Source organism: Cryptomeria japonica, chromosome 2 (assembly GCF_030272615.1).
Source record: "Cryptomeria japonica chromosome 2, Sugi_1.0, whole genome shotgun sequence".
Lineage (NCBI taxonomy): Eukaryota > Viridiplantae > Streptophyta > Pinopsida > Cupressales > Cupressaceae > Cryptomeria > Cryptomeria japonica.
The window spans coordinates 47,838,346-47,864,067 of NC_081406.1; the positions used below are offsets into that span (position 1 = coordinate 47,838,346).

The following is a 25,722-nucleotide window of genomic DNA, read 5'->3' on the forward strand; positions in this document are numbered from 1 at the left end:
CTCTAGAAAATGCTTCAACGTGGCACTGATTTTGCTAACAAGGTGATTGAATTACACAACAAATTCCTTTATGGGCTCATTATTTTCTCTTTTTGCATTTGAGACTTGTGCAAATAGTATCTGGCAATCTTCAATTGTTTTGAAACATGAGATCTTTTCCCAAATGATCTCCTAGTTGGTGATTGAACCTATGGCAAGATGGTGAAACCACTTCGTTGCGCCTCCAACCAAGATTTGGACAAGAAGTCTAATTGCAACATCTGTTGAAGATGGGCATATACTATTTGCACAAGCCTCAAATGCAAAGAAAGAAAATAATGCACAAGCTGATGAACTTTTCCCAAATGATCTCCTAGTTGATGATTGAAACACTTTGTTGTGCCTACATGTTGACGTGTATTTTGTACACCATCATACACAGAATAAAATACCCAAAGGCATCTTATCCTCTCTTGAATAAAGTCTCTAACTGCTGAAGATTCGCATCAAGGATCAGTTAGGATGACTCCAATGTTCTTTTGGTAGGGTCTCTACGTGTGGATAAGCTCTTCGTGGTGTGATGTGATTTGCTGGAATCACAAGGGGACTTACATTTGATGATTGAACTTCCGATATGCTTTGCTGGAACACAGGCTCTGACTAACTTAGATTTGAAAAAATGAAAAAGGATGGGGCGAAGAGAGGATCTAATCCTAATACTAAGAATGTAAGAGCAATGATTGATCTTTGATGAGACTCTAACTAGGTCTTGTTTTGACATCAATGGACCATCTCCACAAGGCTAGTGCGATCTTCTAAGGGAAGCTTTATGATGTTCAAATCATCACCGCAGGCATAGACACCATCAAGTTGATGCATGTCAATGAAGAAGCGACAAATTGAAATTGAGCTTAGGCTGAATGATTCTAGTTGACTACACAAGGCAAGTCTGCAATCAACAAACTGCTAGTAGTATGGATATACGAATTCCACCATCAATCAATCACATTTCCTCCATTCATTTAATCATCTACCATCTAGGATTGAAGACTCAACAAGAAACCATGCAAATTGCAAGAAACGACACACTTCACCATTACTTCAATGAAAATGGAGTTTGTTTACAATCAATGGCAACAATTTCTTGCCTTGTCCTCCTATTCTACTCTAATTGCTATTCTATTTCTATCTTCTAACTATTCCAACTATCTCCTAACTCTCTAGCTATTGCTAATCTATTGCTAAGTTCGCCTTTACAAATGAAATGCCTGGGCTTATATAGTGCCCACAATACAATTTGATGGCTTAGATCAATTCAAGATCAATGGCCAAGATTCAACAATGAAAACCCTAATTAGGGTTTGTTACAACCATTACATAACATTTAATGCTTGACCAATGATAAAATTGTATTGCTTGGACACATGTCCTCTCTAGAAAATTCCACCAATGGATAGCTGGGGTAGGTACATCGGAATTTGTGCCACCTTCCATGAGTTAGGTACATTGAATCTGGACATGCTGAGGTGGACCACACTGACTGGAGGAGTGATGACTGGGATGCCACCTCATCTGACACTTGTAGCTTGCTAGATATTCAATTTGATGTTGTTGAGAAGCTATCTTTAATTAACTCTTGTTCTAACTCCTTGTGTCCTTGATGTGCAGGATGATGATGTACCTCGCCTTGGAACGCTGGATTGAAAGAGGTCACCCCTGTCTTGGCGAAGACCGTCCTGGCGAAGACCGTCCTTGATCCGGCTTGATTTTCCTTGAAGAGATCTCCATTTGATGCCTACACAACATTTCAAAATTAGTAACATGATTTTGCAATACATAACATAAATTAGAGAGCAAATTTTAGGAAACTTAATGATAAGTCCTTTATTAATCATTTCCTAAAAACGACTGAGCTAAGGGAAAACAAATTTTCAAAATTCAAAATTAAGGCAATGATGATCAAAATTCGAAATTAAAACAAGAGATCTTGCCATACCTTACTTGAGAGCTTAACTCTAAAAATAAAGGAATTCGCCTAGGCAAAATTTGAAATAAGATGGTCTTCAACGTGATCTCCCTTCAAAATAGCAATTTCGCCACCTTTCAAGTTTTTGACGTGATCTTCAAGCCTTTGACATGTTCGCACCAATAGAATTTTCAAGTTCGCACCCCTTTTGAATATAATTCGCACCTCTTTGTCTTCCTTAAATCGCACTTGAGATGATAAAATAACAATGTGAAAATAATGATCTTCACCACCCTCCTTTATAAGTGCTTTCCTCTCATCATTATTTAGGCCGACTTTTGTAAAAATAAAGCAATTATAAACGATTTTTTAATAAATAAGAAAGGCCGACCTTCATAAAACAATAAAATACCAAGCGCTCTATAATAATTAATTAATTTGCCATCGTTTTTAATTAATAAACTTCGATTTTTTTTACAAGGCAAAAATTAATTAATATTTAAATGCAATATTTAAATGCTATTTTTAATTAAATTTTCAATCTTATCGAATTTTCTAGCATTTAAATAAATTCAAAAATGTGTTTGAGCGCCAAAATATTTTGAAGATGGAAAGATACGTACCTCATCGCCCTGGTCCCTTGGAGAGGGACAGGAGCGATCCATCAACTGGGTCTTGATTCTTGCAATTTCGACGTCCAAAGTATTTATTTCCACGTTGAATTAGACATTTTTGCTAGGATCTTTGAGCTTAATTGACTTGTTTGTGCGAATGAATGCATCTCATGACTATTATCGCCTTGGTCCCTTGGAGAGGGACAGGAGCGATCCATCAATTTTTACTTGAAATTCTCCGTCCTTGATATCAACTTCTCCTTTATTACCTTTCAAACAACGCTTTGAACCCTTTGCAAGTTTGTTTTGTCATGATCTCCGAAGGAAAATGAGTGCTTTGGCAAATATCGCCCTGGTCCCTTCCTGAGGGACAGGAGCGATCCTAGTGTCCTAGCTCAAATTTGCAAACTTTTGATCTTCGTTCTTCGTTCATTGCCTTCCAAAGGACGTCCTTGACCTTGCCTATCCTTGCCTTGTCTTGGTTTTGACGGGACATGAGTGTTTTGATGAAAATCGCCTTGGTCCTTGTCCAAAGGACAGGAGCGATATAGGCTCTTTATACAAATTGGTGATCGTTTGACGTTTGAAGCCTTTGGTATATCACCTTCGAAGGACGCCTTAGACCTTTTACCACCTTGCAAAACCTTGACTTGGCATGAATTTTACATGAATTGGCAAATATAATAGATATCGCTCTGGTCCCTTCCTGAGGGACAGGAGCGAACTTCAAGGTTTTGAGTTTGTCCTTGTTTCGACCAATTTGCCATCACTTTCATTGCGTAGAATGAAGTCCCCTTGAACACCTTGGACGCTTGAAACTTTTGAAATCTATGCCTTTATGGAAATATCGCTCTGGTCCCTTCCTAAGGGACAGGAGCGAATTAGGTGTCTTGATGCAAATCTTTCACTTTGGTGATCTTCGTAACTTTGTGCTTGATTGAGACACCTTAAAACATCTTTGCCACCTTGTACTTCGCCTTGAAGTGTCTTGAATTTGGAGGAAAAGGCAACATAACTAAGATATCGCCCTGGTCCCTTGGAGAGGGACAGGAGCGAATTTGTACTTGTAGTCTCCATCACACTTCGCCAGCTTCCAAATTTATCTTCAACGGTCTCGTAATGTCCCCTTTCATTCATCCATGCCTTGGAATTCATTGTAACTTGGCAAGAAATTTGTCTAAGACAAAAATCGCTCTGGTCCCTGCCTGAGGGACAGGAGCGAACTTGGGCATTTGGGTCCCTTGTTGACGTTTAATAATCTTCAATTTGTCTTCAATGGGTTCAATTCATCTCCTTTCTTACCTTCAAACATAAAACTTGCTTGATCTTTGCCCAGATCGTACCTTATGAAGAATTTCGCTCTGGTCCTTCAGTGAGGGACAGGAGCGAATTTGACCCTCTAGGTAAAAACTTCATCATTTCATTGTTTTTGATCAAGTCTGGATGCTCTATCATGCTCATTTCGTCCTTCACCATGCCTTTGATGTCTCAATTCGTCCAAACACGGTCAGGAATGGCTCAAATAAGTATTTTCGCTCTGGTCCCTTGGTGAGGGACAGGAGCGCTTCGCCTTGGTCCTCCTGGGAGGGACAGGAGCGAAATTCGCTCTAGATCCTCAGTGAAGGACAGGAGCGAAATTTGACTTTTCGAACTCTCTATCAGGTTAAATTTTATGGAATATAACATTTAAGTATAAGAAAGGAAATGTCACTTATACTTTAAGTTATATTCCATATATACTTTCAGGATGTTTGAGAGTGGTTTCAGACCTCCAGGAGTTATATTGCAAAATCTAGTTTTTGGAGGTTTTTTCAGTTTCCAGACTTAGTCAAATTCAGGATCAGGACATTCCAGACTTAGCCAAATTTCAGGACTAGGGCATCACTTAAGTAGGACTTGCTACCCTATTGATCACCTGGGCGACACTCAAAATGCAAAGGCTAACTAACAAAACCCTAAAAAACCTAAAGAACAAACCCTAAAAAGCAAAAAAGCAAGGGTCCCCATTTGCAATGGGGCGATGTGTGAAAACGTCACAACACTACAACAAAGTGGCAAGATGGTGAGACCACTTTGTTGTGCCTACAAACAAGATTTAAACAAAAAGTCTGATTGCAACATCTTCATGTGCCACTCATAGAATAGTACATGCTATGGTGAAGGTTGCAACATACTCAATTGGATGTTGAGTGCTGTCACCATGAAACTTTGGACGACCCTTCCTTGAGTCATGTGGAAAATCATTTGAGTCAAACAAGAACTAAAGGCTCAATATTGACTTCTCGTGATAGAGGAAGTTAAGGTAGACTGTTGCAATTATTATGGGTGTTGTCACCCATTGTTTGAAGAGGCCCTTTATCTTATGTGAAAAATATTTTTAATGAGTCTAGGAATAGTTGAAGATGAGCCTTTGCTTGGATGTGCTTGATTGAGTGTTTGACAGATATGATTAGGAAGACTTGCCTTTCTTTGTGATTTTGTGTGGAACTTATCTGCTAAAATGGAAAAGTTTCAATAGGAGGTGACAAGACTAAACGTTAGCTTGAAGATAACTTTTTTAGTAACCTGTACCCCATGATGCATGCCAAAATTTATATGAGGATAAACCTCTCTTGAAACTCTAATGGAAGGCTTGGTGGAAAACTAAACTAACCTTAGACTCGAAGCTATGAACAAATACACAATTATAAACACCGTACAAGATTTCTCAGGGGGTTTGCATACATGATACAACTAAAATAATCCTACCCTATCTTTTTATCTTAGGAATGGGCACAAGGCATGAAAGGTTCTTTTCTCACAAAAGAGGTTTTATATTATAAAATACTTGCAATTGGATGAAGCAACAACTAAACTAGAAACAAAAAATCCTTTCTTGCCATTTGAAATCAGAGGTCATCATTTTGTTAGCATTCTTGTTTACGTAATCTACTGTCTTTTGGACAGAATGCAATTTTTTGTTCCTCAAATATAAATGTTAACTACAATATTTGACTATAAGGTGTTAATGATGCAGAAGGCACTTCCAATAAGATTGTTCACGGTAGGGAAAAACAGATCCAGTGGGGTGCAAATGGTGGTTGATGACTATATGGAGAAACTTCGACGATATTGCAGTGTTGAGGATGTTCAAATTAGATCAAATCCGATGAAAACCAGGCATGCTTGACTTCACATGTAAAAAAGACTCTAATAATATCTTATTAACATGAACTGGGATCTGAAGTTAGCATTTATTTCTAGTGAACCACATACACATGCATTTATTATAAAAAGTAGCATTGTGGTTGTAACAGTGATGTGAAAGCACAGATTAAAGGAGAAGATACCAAAGTTATGCAGCGCATCACTCCAAAAGATTGGGTACAGTAGTAGAGCTTCTCTGTAATTGAGGTGAAAAAAAGTTAACTATGTTGTCCTTGACTCTTTTGAATCCAGCTATATTTTTATCCTTGGTTGATTAAGGAACTACTTCAAAAGTCTATTGCTTGAAAGGATTTTTCTTTTTTATCTGCATTCATATAATCAGAGATTGAGGAAGACACATGTAAGTGTTAAGCAATATTTTCTGAAATTTGAGTTTAAGCTGTCCCAGGTTGTGCTCTTAGATGAGAATGGGAAAGACATTACTTCGGAGCAGCTAGCTAAATTGATAGAGGAGTCAGGGTCAACGGTATGATTCTAGCATGTACTTCTACCGTTACTTTATGGTATTGTTTAGAGCTACTAATCAATATGGAATTCTTCATGTCATTATGGAATTGAAATTAGCTGTAATCAATTGTTGCCTCAATTTTCTTTTCTTTGGTTGATGAGTAAATTTGTTTACAGGGATCGTCGTCTGTTGTGTTTTGCATAGGAGGCCCATATGGTCACGGCCAAGAACTGAAGATGTGTGCTGATGTCACTATTAGACTTTCATCTATGGTCTTAAACCATCAGATTGCTCTTATTGTCCTGCTTGAGCAATTATACAGGTTTGTTGAATGTTTAATTGCAACATATGTGATTGTTTTAGATTTGTAAATGATTTTGTTAAAACTAAATTTTGTCAAAGTCCTCCATCTTACCAAAAATACAAGACAATGATTACCAAGATATGTGATTTTAACAAAGGAGTGAAAGTCTCCTTAACTAAGAGTTACAAAGATCTATCCGTACAGGATAAGATCAACAACTAATAAAGCAAAAGGATAAGAACAACAACTAAAAGAATAAATAATATTCTTAAAGTCTATCCTAAAGACTTAATTTACCATTATAAACTAAATATTACAATATTAATTTAATACCCTCCCTTGGTCAATCTACCAAGTACACCAAGTTTTTCCCTAAATTTTACAAATTTGTCAAGACTCAGACTTGGTCAGAATGTTTGCAGTTTGATCGTTAGTTGGACAATACTACAACATCACCGATCCATCTTCTACAAGTTGCCTGATGAAATGACAATAAATTTTCACATGTTTGATACACTCATGGAAGATTGGATTCTTGGCAAGCTTTAGCACCCCTTGATTGTCACAAAAAAAAGGTGAAGACCCCCTATGAGACATCTTCATGTTTGAAAGCATCCTTCAAGTCCATATCGGTGTACATGTTGCTTTGAATATCCTCGATATTTTGCGTCTGCTGAGGAAAGAGCTAGTGCCTGCTTCTTGCTGGTCTATGTGATTGCACCATGCCAAGATTGAAAACATTTTCAGAAGTGGATTTTCTGTCATCAATAGATTCAACCTAGGATTTTTGCTTCTACTGTACAAAATGCCAAATTCAAGTGTCCCTTTTACATATCTAAACACCTATTTCGTTGCAACCCAATGTTTTGCCTTTGGTGTGGTCATGAATCTGGAAATGTAACTCACAACATAGTCCAAATTAGGTCTAGTGGCTGTAAGATAGATAAGGTTGCCCACTAGTTGCTTAAATGTGGACTCATTTATTACCTTTGAGTCTGTTGTGGCTGAAAGCTTCAACAATTTCTCCATAGATGTTGATGAGATTTTGCAATTTGTCATTTTGAACTTGTTGAGAAAGCTCTTGGCATATTTAGATTGAGAAATAAAAATACCAGCACCTGTTTGCCAAACTTCTACACCTAGGTAGTAGCGTAGGAAGCCTAAGTCAGTCACGTCAAAAGCCTTACTCAAATTACATTTGTTTTGTCCCATCAAATGTGCCTCACTACTTGTAATGATGATACCATCTACATAAATGACCAGTAAAATAATCTCATTGCCTATGCCTTTGATGTACAGATTTGGATTGGAAGGACTTCTTGGGAATCCTTCTTGAACCAAATACCTATCAATCTTAATGTACTGTGCCTTGGGTGCTTGCTCCAAGCCATAGAGTGCTTTCATCAGTTTGCATACCTTATGCTCCTTTCTTGCAACTTGAAAACCCTAAGACTGAGTCATGTACACTTCGTCCTCCAAGTCATTGTTGAGGGAGGCATGCTTGATGTTCATTTGATGGACTTTCCAACCAAGCTATGTTGCCATAGCCAGAACTAGATAGATGGTGCTCATCTTCGTTGTAGGAGCAAAGGTCTCTTCATAGTCAATACCTTCTCTTTGCAAGAACCCTTTTGCCACCAATCGTGCTTTCTATTGATCAAATGTACCATCAGCTTTGTACTTGACTTTGTACACCCATTTGCAGCCAACAGATTTCTTCCTTGATAGAAGATTTGAAAGAACCCAAGTCTTATTTTTCGTAAGACTCTTATGTTTGATTTTTGTGGCCTTTTCTCATTCGGGTTTACCTTTTGTCTCTGCAAAATCTTGGGCCTCATAACTCCTTGAAGATTGGCCATTAGAGTGAAGTTAACAGTGTTCTTGCTCTTTCCTCTGGATGATCTATCCTCGATCATTTTATCATCCCAAACATCACCAATGGTGCTTTCCCACCACTTGGGTCTCCTTTTAGAAACCTCTCCATCCAAATCTTTGTCATCTAGATGATGATCCTGGTTCTCATCAAGGAATTCTTTTGGTACTATTATTTCTAAGCCTTTGTTGGTAAACAGATTTGTCACTCCAATTGTTTCTCCAAATATGACTCTGTTTGCCGAAAGAACAGTGACAATCGTTCCAACAGTTGGAGAGATTGCAGCAAAACCACAATCTTCCTCTGCGTTTGAGAGGCAGCTCCCTCGTATGATGGGGTTTTTTAGGATTTTTGTGTACTTTTAACCTGAAAGTACAGAAAGGAGAGAAAACTAAACTAAAGAAAGCTGAATAAAAAAAACCCCAATGGCAGACATACAAATACACACTAAGATTCCACAACTGATAATAGATTACAAAGGGGCTTATAAGAAAATATGTTTGAATGCACAATGACAACAAACGAAGATTGATGAATCTTAACATATGAGGAGATAAACTACTTCAACACATTCAAACTGAGATACCAAAGTTTGTTTGTGTATCATTACATCAAATGGATAGGTTGTCAATGTTTTACACATATGCTTGAAAAGGGATTACCGATTTAACGTACAATAAATCAGCAATAATAACATAATAACACATTCAGACATACGAACCAAATGCATTATTCATTATCTTCTTGAAAATATACAAGTGCAAAAACCCTTTTGTACATAGTGTGAAATCAAAAGTTATGACAAGTTTCATTGAAAATTCCTCCAGATTTTTCTCTTCTAAAAGTCTCCCCTTAGAATGCAAAAGCCTTGTATTTATAGGTTCACTTTGATAACCAACCCATAACCACTTTGAATAACCACTTAGGATAACTACCTGAGGTACGTGTTGGGATTTTTTCACACATCACCCCACTGCAAATGGGGACCCCCTACTTTTTAGGTCCTCTTGGTCTTTTGGCTTTGGTTTGTCGGGTCTTTTCGCGGCAGTCTCGTCAATCTCCTCGCTTTGCAAGTGAGTGGGTCCAATTTGATCAAGTCTGCTTTTCGTTTGAGCAATTTTGGCCAAGTCTAGGGTTCGTTTTGTCAGTTTTAGGGTTTCCTACCTTCAGTCCTAGATTTTAGGGGTTTCTTTTAGGGTTTTGGGAAAACTAAATGTTGCACTAGAATCAAGCTCCTCTGAGGAACCTCCCAGTGAAATTTGGGCGAATTCTGAGTAACTTTATTTTTGGAAAGTTCCTATTTTTTAGGGATTTCATTGCCTCCTAAAATCTCTTCATTTCACCGAAAATCAAACTTACTATTTTTAGTAGTTTCTATTTTTTAGTAAGTTTATATTTTTAGAAAGTGTTTCTACGTCCTGTTTTGCTCTAATGCTAATAGTTTGAAAAAGTTTCTATTTTTGGAAAGTCTACTTGTGGTAGGTCCTTGCAGGCTAACATTGAAGGCCATAAATGCACGATCATTTCTAAATCCAAAGAGTCAAAGAGTAGGCAGAGTGATCAAAATTTGGCTGTGTGGATATTCAGTCCAGGAATGGAAAGCTTGAAAATCACCTAAGTCCGGAAAATCACTTCAAAATCCAAGCATGTCATCCCGATCTATGGTCCGGAATTCATGAAAAGGACGTAAACTCCTTGACCACTGTGAAATGGTGCCCAGTACCCTGGAGGGCGCCAAAATCCATGTCTCCTGGAATTCATGAAATTACATAAAATCCAGGACCAGGTCAAAATTCCGCCCAAGGAGTTAGGAGGGCGCCAAAATCCATGTGCCATGGAATTCGTGAAATTACGTAAAATCCAAGACCAGGTCAAAATTCTGCCCAAGGAAGCGGCAAGGGCGCCAAATCTGAGTAGTTAGGAATTCATGAAAGACGAAGGAAATCTAGGACCAGGTCAAAATTCTGCCCAAGTGGTTTGGAGGGCGCCAAAATCCATGTGCCATGGAATTCGTGAAACGACGTAAAATCCATCATCAGGTGAATTCCATGCCCAAGAGTGGGAATTTTCCAAGGCAAAGGGGAATTTGGAGGTCAGGAATGAAATGAAAAAGCAGAAAATTCCCCTCGGTAAATTTTTTTAAAATTCTATTTGTAGGCATCAAAACTTGTCAGAATTACAAATTAAAACTTGTAGATCTGGATTCGTGAGATAATTCTCTCTTCCAAGACCCGGGAATTCTATTTTTGGAAAGTTCCTAAAAAATAGATGTGAAAAAATTGGTCAAAAAGCTTCCTGCGGACATGATGAATTCAATGAGCACAAAAATTCCCTCCTCAAGGAACAAATTTCCAGAATTTCTTCTCCAGTTCCAAAATGTGCCCAAGGTTGGAAGCAAGACGTAAAAATCAAGGTTTAGGAAGAAAGGTTCAAAATTGAAGAAATTCCTTCCTTAGAGAAGAATTGCGCCCAAGAAGAAGAATTCCAAGAAAGGTGAAAAATTGACTAAAGTGTTGGAAATTCCTTCCTTCAAGACAAAATTCCAGGAAAGGTAAAAAATTGACTAAGTGTTGGAAATTCCTTCCTTCGAGACAAAATTCTTGGAAAAAGTGTGAAAAATTGACCCAGTGTTGGAAATTCCTTCCTTCATGACAGAATTCCAAGAAAAAGTGTGAAAAATTGACTAAGTGTTGGAAATTCCTTCCTTCAAGACGGAATTCTTGGAAAATGTGAAATTTGGCTAGGATTGAAGAAATTCCTTCCTCGGGGAAGAAATGCGCCCAAGGTTGAAGAAAAAATTTTAAGGCATGGAAATTGAAGGTCAAGGATGAATTGAACATAAATTTTTTAAAATCCATTTTCGGGCATCAAAAACCATCCAACTTTTAAAATGTTGATGGATTTGGATTTGGATTTGTGAGAGAATTTCCTCTCCTGGACCTTGGAACTCTATTTTTGGAAAGTTCCTAAAAAATAGGAGATGGTGAAAATTGATGGAAAATCTTCTACAAGATAGGGAAAATTCAAAATTTCAAGAAAATGCTTCTTGTATAAAGTTTTCTCTCTAGGGATTTTCTCTCTCCAAGGGTTTCTCGCCAAGTGGCAACCAGGTTAGCACATGATGAATCTACATGCAGCCGTCACATTTAAAGGTATTATGGCAGATTCCTTCTGCATGTAGCTGTCATATTCAGGAGATGGTGGTGCATTTATGACATCATGGGCAATTTTGCATGGAGGCACATTTATTGCATTTATGATGTATTGGGCAAATTTGATCAAAGTGGTGCATTTAATGCACAAATGTACATCGTTTTGGGCATATTGTAATTAATTGTATATGGGCATCATGGGTATATATTGTAGATTCCCACCTTGTTGCCTCATGTGTGGGGAATCTTTTGGGGGAAAACCCTAATTAGGGTTTTGCATGTAGCCAAGGCATGAAGCCTATATAAGGGGGTGACCCCCTCATTTGTAAAACAAGGAGATTTGTATGAAATTGTTGTGATAAGTTTTTGAGATAATAACAGTGAAACATTGTTCCCTGATGGTGTCCACTTAAGTTATTTTTTCAAAACTTGCATGGTTTCACCTTCCTCACTTAGAGTAGTAGTATAGTGCTTTGATTTCAATGGAGAATGTAATGGTGTTTGATGAATTTCCATGGTTCATACTTTTTGCATCTTGCTGATTATAAGTTGCAGTGTAAAGTTAGTCTAAACCCCCAAATTTGTGCTAAGTTTGATTGTGAATAGTCGTTTGGATTGCGCCGTGTTGGGTATCCAAATGCACTTTTCCCAATGTGAAAATCCTTCAACATTTTGAGAAGATTGCATTGGTTCTTGCGGAGTTGTAGTAAAGCTTGGCGAAGCAGAGCTTGGTTTATTTGGAATTGATCCATTAGAGCATTATCTGTTGACATCACTGCCCTTAGGAGTAGATTTAGATCTTTCTAACCCTTTCCCCTTTAAATTCCAGTTCATTCCAGTTGAGTTCATTCAAAGCATAAGCATCATAAAATTGCAATATTCAATGATGAAGTTCCACACCACAGCAAAGAGATGAAAGAACGATCCAAACGTAAGGCCCCTTGGATTACCAACAAATCACATTAGCCAACTGAGTCATGTCCATAGCATAAAGGAACCTTGGATTCGATTGTCTGAACTTACTGCAATCTTAGTGCACAATCGTACTTTGATCAAGAGAGAGTGAAGTGACCGTTAGGCAACTTTATTCTGTGTTCGACGCTGTCATAAAAAGCACGTCAACAGTACCCACTTAGGATAACTACCTAAGCAACTACTTCTATTAACTACCTTTTTAGGAACAAGTTAGGATTTACCTAACTTTTACAAAAGTCAAGTCCAAATTCTAACTTTAATTACAAGAAGTAACTTAAGTCACTTTTACAAATGAAAATTCGAAACTTGTGACCTTGAAGAAAGACAAGATTATTGATCTTGTTGATGTAGTTTGCAATCTTCACTTGTTTTTCTTTTGATACATTTTGAGGATCTTCTTGGAACCAACCATTGTCTGAACTTGTCCTCTTTGTTGCATAGCATGAACTGATACACTTTTCACATATGCGAGCACAAGATGGTACATAGTAGGAAATGGTAAGATATTTAAAGACACATCTTTTTCAATCAAAACCTCCTTAACCTGCATGTTCTAGTCAAGAAGTTGAAATCCAATGCAATATTCAAATCTGATAAACCTTTATTGAGAACCTTGCATGGTGAGTTTCATCTCTCAAATAATTTCTAAAGCTTCACATGCATCTCTTGTAGTTGTGGCATGATCTATCTCCATTTGAATCTTGCATTAACGTGAAGAATTCCACACAGTCACTAAATGTTGAATGTACATTTTGTTGATGAAGTTTAAGGTTTCATTGCATTCCATGATATGACATATCTTTGAAGCATTCTTTTTTCAAAAGTTCACTTGCTTTGTCTAAGCTTCCATATTTTGGATATATGTCCACCAGTGTATATTTGCAATATCGATCCATCATTACCCATATTTCTGAAGCATTTTGTGAAATGGTTCACTTGCTGGTCACTTCTCTTCCACAGGCCGCGCAAGGAAAGGTAGAATTTGGCTTTACATCAACAAGTGCATTTGCTCGAAGGTTTCTAAAACCTTTTCACCGAATTCATTTTCTGCAAACTTTTCAATCATTGCGGTTGATAAGACTACATCTCTTTGGGGCATTTTGTCCATCACCTTTCTTGAATTCTCCACATTTTTTAAAATTCCCACACATAGTAATAAGACTATTTGCCACAACAGAACTTAACTCGTAGCTGGTTTCAATGACAAGGGCATGGAGGGTGGTGGCAAATAATTTGGCTACATAACCGTCAATTGCATTCATTAGAAAGTTTTTGAAGCTCGTTTACCAAATACGTTTTGTGCACATCCTTGCAATCATTTCATTTGTTTCCATGAGAAGATGTCTTTGAGATTTTTTTTTCGTCAAACAGCTTACATGCCTTCTCTTTGGAGTAGTCTGTTAGATTAGTTTCATGTGCTTTGACCATGATCATGCATTTTGCATGCACGTAGAACAAAGCACTCCATGAGATGAAATCTTGTTGAGGATTCCTGTCGAACAATTTCACTCGCCCATCATGATTCCACGTTTTGTATACATATCCACCAGTGCAGTTAAAACCAAAATGTTTGACAAAATTCATTTTTCCTCTGTGCTTCGATGGATGTCCAAATGATATTTCAAAACTCCCAGCTCATGTGATGTTGACAAAGGTTTTGGCTTTACATCAGCCGATTGCATTTGTTTGAAAGTTTCTATCGCCTTTTCAACAAATCTGTTTGTGTATACCTTGCAACCATCGCATTCCAAATGATGACAGTTCTTTGAGCCATCTTGTTAAACAGTTGAGGCACCTTCTTTATGTTTCCAGATTCAACATACATATCTATCGTAGCACTTCCAACTCAAAAACCTTCCGCATGGGCAGGGAGAATGTTGGCGGAGGTCATAGAGTTTGGCCTTATGCCTGGGAATCGCATTTTCCCTGAAATTCTTAAAACTGTTTTCAGTGCATATCTTGCATACATCACATTCCATGAGATAACATTTTCTTTGAGGCTATCTGTCAAACATTTTATACGCTGTTCTATACTTTCACCTTTTGAATATGTCTATCATGGCATTTGCAACCATAATATCTAACAAATAGATATGGTTTGGTGGATGTTTACAACTTGTTCCAAAGCTGCCATATTATCACACAGAGAATGCAAGTGTAGCTCAGCGTATAACTACCAAATGCATTTGATAGAAAGTTTCTAAAGCTGTGGCACTCTTTCTGGAAGCTTTCTGTCAAACAATTTACGTGCATCTATATTATACATGCGTATTGCATTCTCTTGAAAGTTTCTAAAGCTTTTTCAACCTATCCATTAAGTGCATATCCTACGACCATCGCATGCAATGAGAGCACATTTCTTCCATGCATACATTGTAGAATTCGGCTTAACCCCGGCCGATTGTATTTGCTTGAAAGTTTCTAAAGCCTTTGTTGTGAATCTCGCACCCAATGTTTCGATGGAGTAGTTATCTGCAAGTAGTTATTATAACTACCTCCCTTTTGTCCTTTGAAAGCAAACGAGTAACTCCCTTTGTTGGCACTTTGTGCAAGTTGGCCAACTTATGTTAGTTGTTAAACTTGCTGATGTAGATGAAAACCGCAACATGGATACTTTGAAAATGTCGGTAACTTGTGAGTCTTGGACAAAACACCGAATTGCTTCACTCGTTCACTCTATCGATATTTTGAGCAACTTAATTAACTTAGTGAAATAGCCAATGAAGATATAAAATGTGATATAACATTATCACTTGTTATCGGTAACTAGAGGGATTTTATAACTTGTAGATGGAGACCGATATGCCGTCTTGAATCATTTCCTTCACCTTGTCTATGTTTACATTTTGCACATATTTCATGAGATTACATTTCTTTGACACCTTCTTGACGGAAGACATTAATAAATCAATTTATCTCCTCATCATCGGTCTTAATGGATGAATACTCAAACTCCTTGAATGTGCCAATAAGGTGGCTTAGGTGTGTTGTCACTCTCTCTTTCTTCCAACATTTATAAATCAAGGATGTGTTAGGTCCCGGAGACAATTGAGGGGGGTGGGAGGGGTGAATCAGTTGTCCAATAGTTTTCCACCTAATTCAAATCAAATTAACTTAAACAAAACTTAATGCTTAATACCGGTAAACCAAACTTTATGCCGGTAGACAGTTTTATCAGTTAATTGCAGTATCGGTAAAGATTAATGCATGAAACAGAAAGACAATAACATCCACAACACATAACACAAATATTTGTACGTGGAAACCCTGTAAGGGGAAAAACCACGGTGGGAAACCTTACCCACAATTAGATGATGCTACTGCAGATAGTATGTGTGTACAATATGGAGTCTGCAAATGCAGAAAGGCCAGCTACCTAGAGCTCACTGCTCAATCACAAAATGGGAGTCACATTGACTACAATCGGATGGTTAAATCCAATGATAATGTACTGCTCAAAATAGCATCTTCATAAGCTGGATTCAGTATCGGTTTAGCTCTGATTATCTTCTCAAAACCTTCTTTCAATCTTCAAATGATGTCTGCGTGTATAGCTCTTCTTATTTTCGCATATTTGCACTTACTTACATTCCCATATCATTCTCACAAATGAGATTTTACATATATACCGAAAGTTAAGACCAAATGTATAGGTCGGCTTACAAAGAATATTACAATAAAATCAATTACAAATAAATCAATATGCGATGCATCATGTCGGCTCAATGCATTTACAATAATAATAAATCATCTCCATAATGTGTCGTGTTGATCTGGAATAGATATGCTTGTCGGTGCATAACCTGGACCTATTTGCCGGTAACAGCAAATATGCAAACCCGATTAGATCAATAACCAAATCGCCAAAACCAAGTGATCAAATAATGACTTCGACATAACCAGGTAGTCTCCAAGTCATTCCAAGTGCCAGTGAACAATATAACCTGCCGGTGAACCAAATATCGGTGACTGTGCATAAGTCACTGACTTGCCGGTGGACAAAACCAAAGATCTCCAAGTGTTGATAAGTGTTGACAAGTGTTGACATCAATGACAAAACCATATCAACATATCCAAAATACCAACAATCTCTCCCTTTGGCATTGATGGCAACACAAGATGGAAAAACCATCAAAGTGCCAAAATAGAAATGCCAAAAACCCAAAACCAAAAACCAACAATCTCTCAAAGAGATCATTAACCAGAAATCAAAATACATAATGTCTCTCCCCCTAGGAATAATCTCTCCCAAAAGATGATGTGTTTTTCCATAATATCTCTCCCTCTTTGACATCAAATACCAAAGCAACACAAAACCAAATTCAAATACAAAATACCAACTACTCCCCCTGAGAAGTAGCTCTCCTCATCAAAGCTGGGAAAAAATTTCTCTGTTAATTCTACCAGTTGATGACAAACATCAACTGTCTAAGTCGCTACCAGTGGGGGTAGAACTCCAAGCTGCTCTCTGAGATATTCAAAAGTCTCCTTAGGTAAAGGCTTAGTAAAAATATCTGCAATCTGCTCTTTAGTATTCACATAAACCAATTTCACTTCTTTTGCTTCAATATTTTCTTTCAGAAAATTGAATTTGATAGAAACATGTTTAGTTTTTGAATGAAATACCGGATTGTTAGATATATCAATTGCTGTCATATTATCACAGTAAATAGTTATAGGTTCCTTGCATTTTACCTTTATGTCCTTCAACATTTGTTTAATCCATAATATCTGTGTACAATTAGTTGCTGCTGCAACATATTCTGATTCTGCTGTTGATAGTGATATACAACTCTGTTCCTTGCTCAACCAATAAATTAATCTGCTACCAAGAAAAAATGCTCCGTCGGTGGTGCTTTTTCTGTCATCTACATCTCCTGCCCAATTAGCATCTGTGTATGCACATAAATCAAATTTTCATCTCTAGGATACCATAAACCAAGATTTGTAGCGCCTTGTAGGTATCGGAAAATCCTTTTTACTGTTGATTCATGGTTTTTTTTAGGATTACTCTGAAATCTTGAGACAATACATACTGCATTCATAATATCAGGTCTTGTTTGTGTCAAATACAGTAAACCTCCTATCATAGACTTGTATCTAGTCGGATTAACAAGTGTTGATTCATCCTTCAAAGATAGTTTATCAGTTGTAGTCATAGGTGTACTTATTGGTTTAGAGTTTTCCATGCCAAATTTCTTTAGTAATTCTTTCAAGTACTTAGTTGACATAACAATATACCTTTATCAGTCTGTGAAATCTGCAATCCTAAAAATAATTTTATCTCCCCAATCATAGACATTTCAAATTCTTGCTGCATCTTATTAGAAAAGTCTTTGCACAATCCATCTTCTCCTCCAAAGATTATATCATCAACAAAAACTTCAATAACCAAGATGTCATCATTAGTTACTTTGTAGTATAGATTGCTGTCAGCATTACTTTTAGTGTATCCAAGCTTCAAAAGATATTTGTCCAATCTAGCATACCAAGCTCTAGGAGCTTGCTTTAGTCCATATAAAGCTTTCCTTAACCTGCAAACCATATCTTTGTCATTTGTCAAAGAAAATCCATCAGGTTGTTCAATGTAAACTTCTCCTTCAAGTTCTCCATTCAGAAATGCACATTTAACATCCATTTGATATACTTTATAGTTCTTGTGAGCTGCAAAAGCCAATAATAGTCTGACTGCCTCAATTCTAGCTACCGGTGCAAAGGTTTCATTGTAATCAATTCCTTATTTTTGTGAATATCCCTTACACACTAATCTTGCTTTGTTTCTGATTACCTTGCCATCCTCATTAAGTTTATTTCTGAAAACCCATTTAGTTCCAATTACATTTTTGTTTTTAGGCCGGGGAACTAATGACCAAGTGTTATTCCTTTCTATTTGTTCCAATTAATCTTCCATAGCTTTAATCCAATATTTATCTTCACATGCTTCATTAATAGTTGTAGGTTCAATTTGAGAAATAAGACATACCTCTTCATTTGCCAATCTTCCTCTAGTCATAACTCCTTGATATTTATTTCCAATTATCTGATCTTCAGAGTGATTCAATCTTACATACTGGGGTGTTTTTACTTGCTGCTGTTCTTCAGTGACTGTTGAATCCTCAGATGATGCGGTGTAACTGGATCAACATTCTGTACCGGTGTATTCATAGTAGGTTCATTTGTGATTATCTCTATTGCCGGTTCAGAGTCCATTGACCTTGAATTTCCTCTAAACTGTTCATCAATCTTCACATTTGCACTTTCAACAATTTTCTGCAATCTCTTGTTAAAACATCTATATGCCTTGCTCTTAGATGAATAACCAAGAAATATTCCTTCATCACTTCTAGGATCAAATTTGCCAATATACTCATCTCTTTTAATATAGCATTTATTTCCAAATATTTTGAAATATTTAAGAGTAGGAGTATTACCAAACCATAGTTCATGAGGGGTCTTACTGGTTTCACCTTTGATGTGAACTCTGTTGAATGTATAAACTGCTGTAGTGACTGCTTCTCTTTAATATATATGAGGTAGATTTGCTTCTGATATCATGCTTCTAACTACATCCAAAATAGTTTTGTTTTTTCTTTCTACAACTCCATTCTGCTGGGGTGTCTGAGGTGCTGATAATTGTCTTCTGATCCCATTCACTTCACAGAATGTATTAAATTCCTTAGATGTGAATTCACCTCCTTGATCTGATCTCAAACATTTGATTTTCTTGCCGGTTTCATTCTCTACCATCACCTTGAATAGTTTGAATTTCCCAAATGCTTCTGATTTCTCTCTGAAAAAAGTAACCCAACACATTCTAGAATAGTCATCAATGATTAGCATAAAATACCTATCTCCTTGTATACTTCTAGTTCTTGTTGGACCACATAAATTAGTATGAATTAAATCAAGAACATTGTTAGATTTCTCTGTAATACTCTTGAAAGTTGCTCTAATTTGCTTTCCAAATTGACATTCCTTACATACTGGATTGTGAGGTTTAACAATCTTAGGTAAATCTCTTACTGCCTTAGTTGTACTGATTTTCACAATGCAATCAAAATTTACATGACAAAGTCTCTTATGCCATAACCAACTTTCATCAATATGAGCAATCAAACATGCTTTCTCATTGTTATTCAAATGAAAGATATGACCTCTAGTCTGATTACCGGTTGCAATTTCCAAACCAGTTCTGTTTAAGATTTTGCATTTACCATTCTTGAATTGTAACTGAAATCCTTTCTCAACTAATTGACCAACACTCAAAAGATTATACTTCAAACCTTCAACATAGTAAACATTATCAGTATTGTGCTTACCATCAAAAGATATAGTTCCTTTTCCTTTGATCTAACAAGCTTTATCATCTCCAAATCTCACTAGACCTCCATTGTATTCCTGAAAGGTTAAGAATTTACTCTTATCACCAGTCATGTGATGTGAACATCTAGAATCAATAATCCATTCATCCTTATCTTCAATTTTAGCTGCCAGGGCCTGCTCTATCGGTTAAACAGTAGGCGCTGGTTGATCTTCTGTTATAGCAACAAAAGCCCATCCATTGTCTTCCGGATCCTCTTCAGAATCATCAGTAACTCCTTCATCAGTATAATATCAAGATTTGTCCCTATTCTTCTTAAACTTGTATCTCTAATAATCAGGGTTAGGCTTATATGTTCTTTTAGATTCTTCTCTTAATTTTGCATGTCTATCAGGCCACGTAGAAGCCATATGACCAATTTTATTGCAGTTAAAACATTTAAAGGGTGCTTTACCTTCATACTTACTACCAACTGGACCTTTAGGCATTTTCCTTGCAAATAGTGCTTCAAGTTCTTCCAGTTCTTCATTCTCCTTTCTGATTTCTTCAAGTTCTCTTGCATAAAAGGCTTTCCAATCAGATTTCTCAGATGATGATGATGATGATGCAGGTGATGATGATGCTTTGAAAGTTAAATCTGTCCTAATAGTAGCAACAAGACCAAATTCCTCAAGTTCAAAAGCTGAAAGTTTTCCAACCAGAGTGTCTCTAGATACTGATGCATTAGGCATTGTTCTCAATTCATTTATAGTAGTAACTTTTATTTTATATGCCGGTGGCAAAGCTCTTAAAACTTTAGAAACAATCTCATTTTCACTTAAGGTTCCTCCACAACATTGTATACCCAAAACAATTTATTTACTCTTTCCATAATAGCAGAAATCCTTTCATCTTCTTCCATTTTCAGATTTTTATACCTGACTCGGAAGCATTCAAGTTTTGCAATTTTGACTGTGGAATCTCCTTCATTCAATGTTTCCAATTTGTCCCAAATAGCTTTAGCAGCAGATCTATCTGATAATCCCATGATTTGCTGATCTGACAATGCGCTCAAAAGTGTTTCTCTTGCTTTGCAATCATTTTCCTCATCTTTAGCCAAGGTTGGTGGATTAGGTTGACCTTGAGTAGGAGCAGCATAACCATTCTTTGTAACATCCCATATGTCCTTTCCAATGCAATTCAAATGTGTCTCCATCTTGATCTTCCATATGCCATAGTTGGTTCCATCAAGTTTAGGACTGTCCTTCCTGAAATAGTTAGAAGACATTGGATCTCCTCAAGCTGTTAAACTTCTGCAAAAAGAGGACTAGGCTCTGATACCAATTGTTAGGTCCCAGAGACAACTAGGGGGGGGGTGAATCAATTGTCCAATAAATTCAAATCAAAATTAACTTAACCAAAACTTAATGCTTAATACCGGTAAACCAAACTTTATGCCGGTAGATAGTTTTATCAGTTAATTGCAGTACCGGTAAAGATTAATGCATGAAACAGAAAGACAATAACATCCACAACACATAACACAAATATTTGTACGTGGAAACCCTGTAAGGGGAAAAACCACGGTGGGAAACCTTACCCACAATCAGATGATACTACTGCAGATAGTATGTGTGTACAATATGGAGTCTGCACATGCAGAAAGACCAGTTGCCTAGAGCTCACTGCTCAATCACAAAATGGGAGTCACACTGACTACAATTGGATGGTTAAATCCAATGATAATGTACTGCTCAAAATAGCATCTTCATAAGCTGGATTCAGTACTAGTTTAGATCTGATTATCTTCTCAAAACCTTCCTTCAATCTTCAAATGATGTCTGCGTGTATAGCTCTGCTTATTTTTCGCATATTCGCACTTACTTACATTCCCATATCAATCTCACAAATGAGATCTTACATATATACCGAAAGCTAAGACCAAATGTATAGGTCGGCTTACAAAGAATATTACAATAAAATCAATTACAAATAAATTAATATGCGATGCATCGTGTCGGCTCAATGCATTTATAATAATAATAAATCATCTCCATAATGTGCTGTGCTGATCTGGAACAGATATGCTTGCCGATGCATAACCTGGACCTATTTGCCGGTAACAACAAATATGCAAACCCGATTAAATCAATAACCAAATCGCCAAAACCAAGTGATCAAATAATGACTTCGACATAACCAGGTAATCTCCAAGTCATTCCAAGTGCCGGTGAACAATATAACCTGCCGGTGAACCAAATACTGGTGATTGTGCATAAGTCACTGACTTGCCGGTGGACAAAACCAAAGATCTCCAAGTGCTGATAAGTGTTGACAAGTGTTAACAAGTGTTGACAAGTGTTGACATCAATGACAAAACCATATCAACATATCGAAAATACCAACAGGATGATATTGTAGTCAATCAAATCAATGGAGTGAAGCATCTTAAAATATAACTTTTCCATTAAAATGTTAAAACAATTTTAAAAATTCTTTGCTTATGATCCTTGAGTCGGTGCTTAGATGTCTTCAATTGATGCATAGATGTCTTCAATCAATGCATGATACACAATCCTTATAAATTTGCTAGATAAACCTCGTGATCCATGAAATGAAGATTCACGTATAACTTTTTCTCAAGTCAACGTTTGTCACATAACTTTTCCCTAAGTCAATATTTGGCCATGATGGTTATCAATTTAAGGAGTTTGACACAAAATCTTAAAAATTGCCAAGTTTAAAAACAGGGCTAACAGCCTTCAAATGGAACTTTTAAAAAGTTAAATCACTTTGACAAGTAAAGTCTTCTCCCATTGTTTCCAGTTTGCCAAGACTCATGTAAAACTTTTTAGTGACATTGCCTAGAGCTGACTTAGCCATCTTTCTTCCCTTTCCCCTTTGTTGATACCTTTGACCGTATCTCAAACATCATCATCATTCTTTGTTAGACTTATGTTGCTCACTATCATCGTACAGATGTAATTAGTTAAAGAATGAAGCCACACTATTCCAAATGTAATATATCAGGAATGATCAGTTTTAGAAGCTCTACGATCAGTATGGAAATAATAAATACTTAAATTTATTACATAGGGCAATAGGGCAAAAGTCATCAAAAGAATGTGAATTGGCATTTTTGGGGATCAAAGCTAGAAAATTACTAATGAAATCTCTAGAAACATTTCCAGATTCTCTAGATTCAGTGATAGTTGTTGTAAAATCCTTATCTAATAAATCCCAAAAGTGCTGGAAACAAGAAGCTACGAAACTATTTGGCAAGGTGGCCTGTCAACTTCTAGAGCAAACGTCGCACTGTGAAACTCCTCAATGGAGATTGGTTCTAGAAGCATAGAATTGTGCACATCTAACACAATCTTTGGAATGCAATGTAAGAGGGGGGCAAAGGCATCTTCATTTCAAGAAACCTGAGTCAAGAAAAGATTAGTGAAGAAGAAAATGGCATCCCAAGGAATGCCCTTAGAGATAAAAATACTAGTTCCTTTGTTGGAGAAAATACAAGTAATACAATTCACTTGGTGCGTCAACCACGACAGCATGAAAAATGTTTATTTTTCAACTTTCTATTCCCTATTCCTGAGATTTTGGATGCCGAAATATCTCCTCCATATGAAGAACATATTCCAATTGAAAGTGGAGACTGGATTCCCTAGCCAATGGCACATCAGAAAGGCCCAAAAGATGAATCACCAAACCTTGGCAAGTTGCTTTTCAGATAGAGCCTTTTCCACATAAATATTGCCAAACATTGTTTTATTCCAATCCTTCAAACAGTTCTTAACAAACCTCAACCTAAGAAAAAATCTACACAATAGAGAGCTCAAGAAGTGCGAATCAAAATTCCACCACTGTGGCACTGCAGCCTCAAAGCCCTGTTGATGAAGCCACATTAGGTCAAACTTGAAGGGACTTTTGAGGGGAGCATTCTTGTACAGAACTTCTAATCAGATCAGGATTTGATCCAATTCATCTACTGGAAGAACAGCTGAAGACAAAAACTAGGCATTATGCATCAGTCAACTTAAACCAAAAACCTATCTAACCTCTCTGCTATATTGCAACAGCAATTTTAATGGCTATTCTAGGAATATATACCTGATTTAGGAATAATATTGATGAGGTGATTCTATAGAATGAAGGCAGAAAAATCTACTTCCAATCTCAAGGTCACAGAGCCATCACCCTACTTATCTGAAGCCTGAAGGTCCCAAGATGACATTGAAGCTCTTCCCCAAAATCACATTTTGACCTTGCAAATCTGAGATAACAAAGGATAACCATTCCCAAAGACGATGTTTAGAGATTGGATTGTTTGTACAATAAAATATTGAAAAGGTTGCCATAGATGTCCTTTGAGTAAGAGAGGAAGTAGAACCCATCCAATTAACCACTTTAGCCATCAAAGAAAGGGAAACCCTTCTAGGCTGCCATATAATACAAACCTCTAGAGGAAACCACTCTAGCCAAAGAGAGACTTGACCAAAATCAGCCCACAGATAACAGAAGGCTTTGAAACTAAGTTACCAGTTTGGGCTCGGGCTCGAGCTCGAGTACGTGAACCCGGTTTGTGGGTTTGGGTAAAAAAAATTTCCCTTTGGGTTCGTGGGCCAGGTTCGTCCGTATATATATATATATATATATATATATATGTATGTATGTATGTATATGTATACATAGATACATGTATATATATCATAGTTGAAAATCTCGGACTCGCCTCGGACTCGGCAAACCAAAATTTTGGACTCGGACTCGGACTCGTGAAAGACTCGCGAAAGACTCGGCAAAGACTCGGCAAAAAAAAAAACCGTAGTTTTACAAAAAAACATAAAGAAATTAATGCATTTAGAGAACATAAGTGCCATAATTGAAACATTACACATGTCATATGATCTACAAAGTACAAACACGCAATATTTGAAATTTCATCATTCATGGCAGCATATTCAAGTTTCAAGTTTCAACTCTAAAATGTATAATACTATAATGGCAGCATAAGTATATAAATGTTCACAAAATTACATATAATGATATGTCCAAGTCCAACTGCAAATGTGAAAAACAGCAATGTGAATGAACAAACCAAAGAGAAGACTACATCTTCCTCTTGCTGATTTTTCCTTCTTCCCTCTACTCCTCCAAACCCTTCTAACCTGCTCCAGCCAAAAAAAACCCAAATTGAAGTCAAAAAATGAAAAAAAAAAGTGGTTTTAACCCCCACGGGCGCATTTTTTCTGGGCCCGCGAGTCCCTGTGAAAGACTCGCGAGTCTTTGCGAAAGACTCGCGCGAGTCTTTGCGAAAGACTCGCGAGTCTTTCGCAGGGACTCGCCTGGACTCGCCACGCGAGTCCTAGGCGAGTCGACTCGGCTCGCCAAAGGACTCGCGAGTCCGTGGCGAGTCCGAGGCGAGTCAAAGAGTTTTAAAACTATGATATATATACATTTTATATGTAAATTTTTTAAGAAATATTCAGAATTATAAAACTAAATACATTTAATAGTATGCTACTTCATCATTGATCAATGTGTGACGAAAACACAACAATAGAAGGGGTGCTTTTAGGGTTTTTAATTGCAAAAGAAGTTAAAAAATGTATGTTTTTGTTATGTTTTGGCGCTCAGCGCCTTTGGGTACGCTCGGCTTCGTACCTCAGCACCTTTGGGTACGCTTAGGTTTGTACCTCGGTTCGTACTTGGCAAACCCAAACACCTGGGTACGTACCCAAGGCGTACCTAGGGCGAACCCCATGTGAACTCGAACCCTAGTGAACCCGGTTCGAGTACGTGGACCAAAACAAGCGAACCTGGTAACTTAGCTTTGAAACTCAACAAAATGATTTTTATTGGAGAAGAGGCAAGGTAGTTGGAGACTAAATTTTTTGA

The 25,722-nt window shown here is 37.1% G+C and overlaps 1 protein-coding gene across 2 annotated transcripts in view; it reads left to right on the top strand.

Annotated features, from left to right (window-relative positions):
• Positions 1–25,722, top strand: part of LOC131046214 (putative RNA methyltransferase At5g10620) — a 40,276-nt gene that overhangs the window by 12,365 nt on the left and 2,189 nt on the right. The window contains exons 3-6 of one of the 2 annotated variants that reach the window (XM_057979899.2): positions 5,561–5,718; positions 5,856–5,922; positions 6,155–6,232; positions 6,391–6,536. In XM_057979899.2, the coding sequence (XP_057835882.2) occupies positions 5,561–5,718; positions 5,856–5,922; positions 6,155–6,232; positions 6,391–6,536 (449 nt within the window). The remainder of the gene's footprint in view (positions 1–5,560; positions 5,719–5,855; positions 5,923–6,154; positions 6,233–6,390; positions 6,537–25,722) is intronic. The other variant, XM_057979900.2, reaches the window with a different exon arrangement.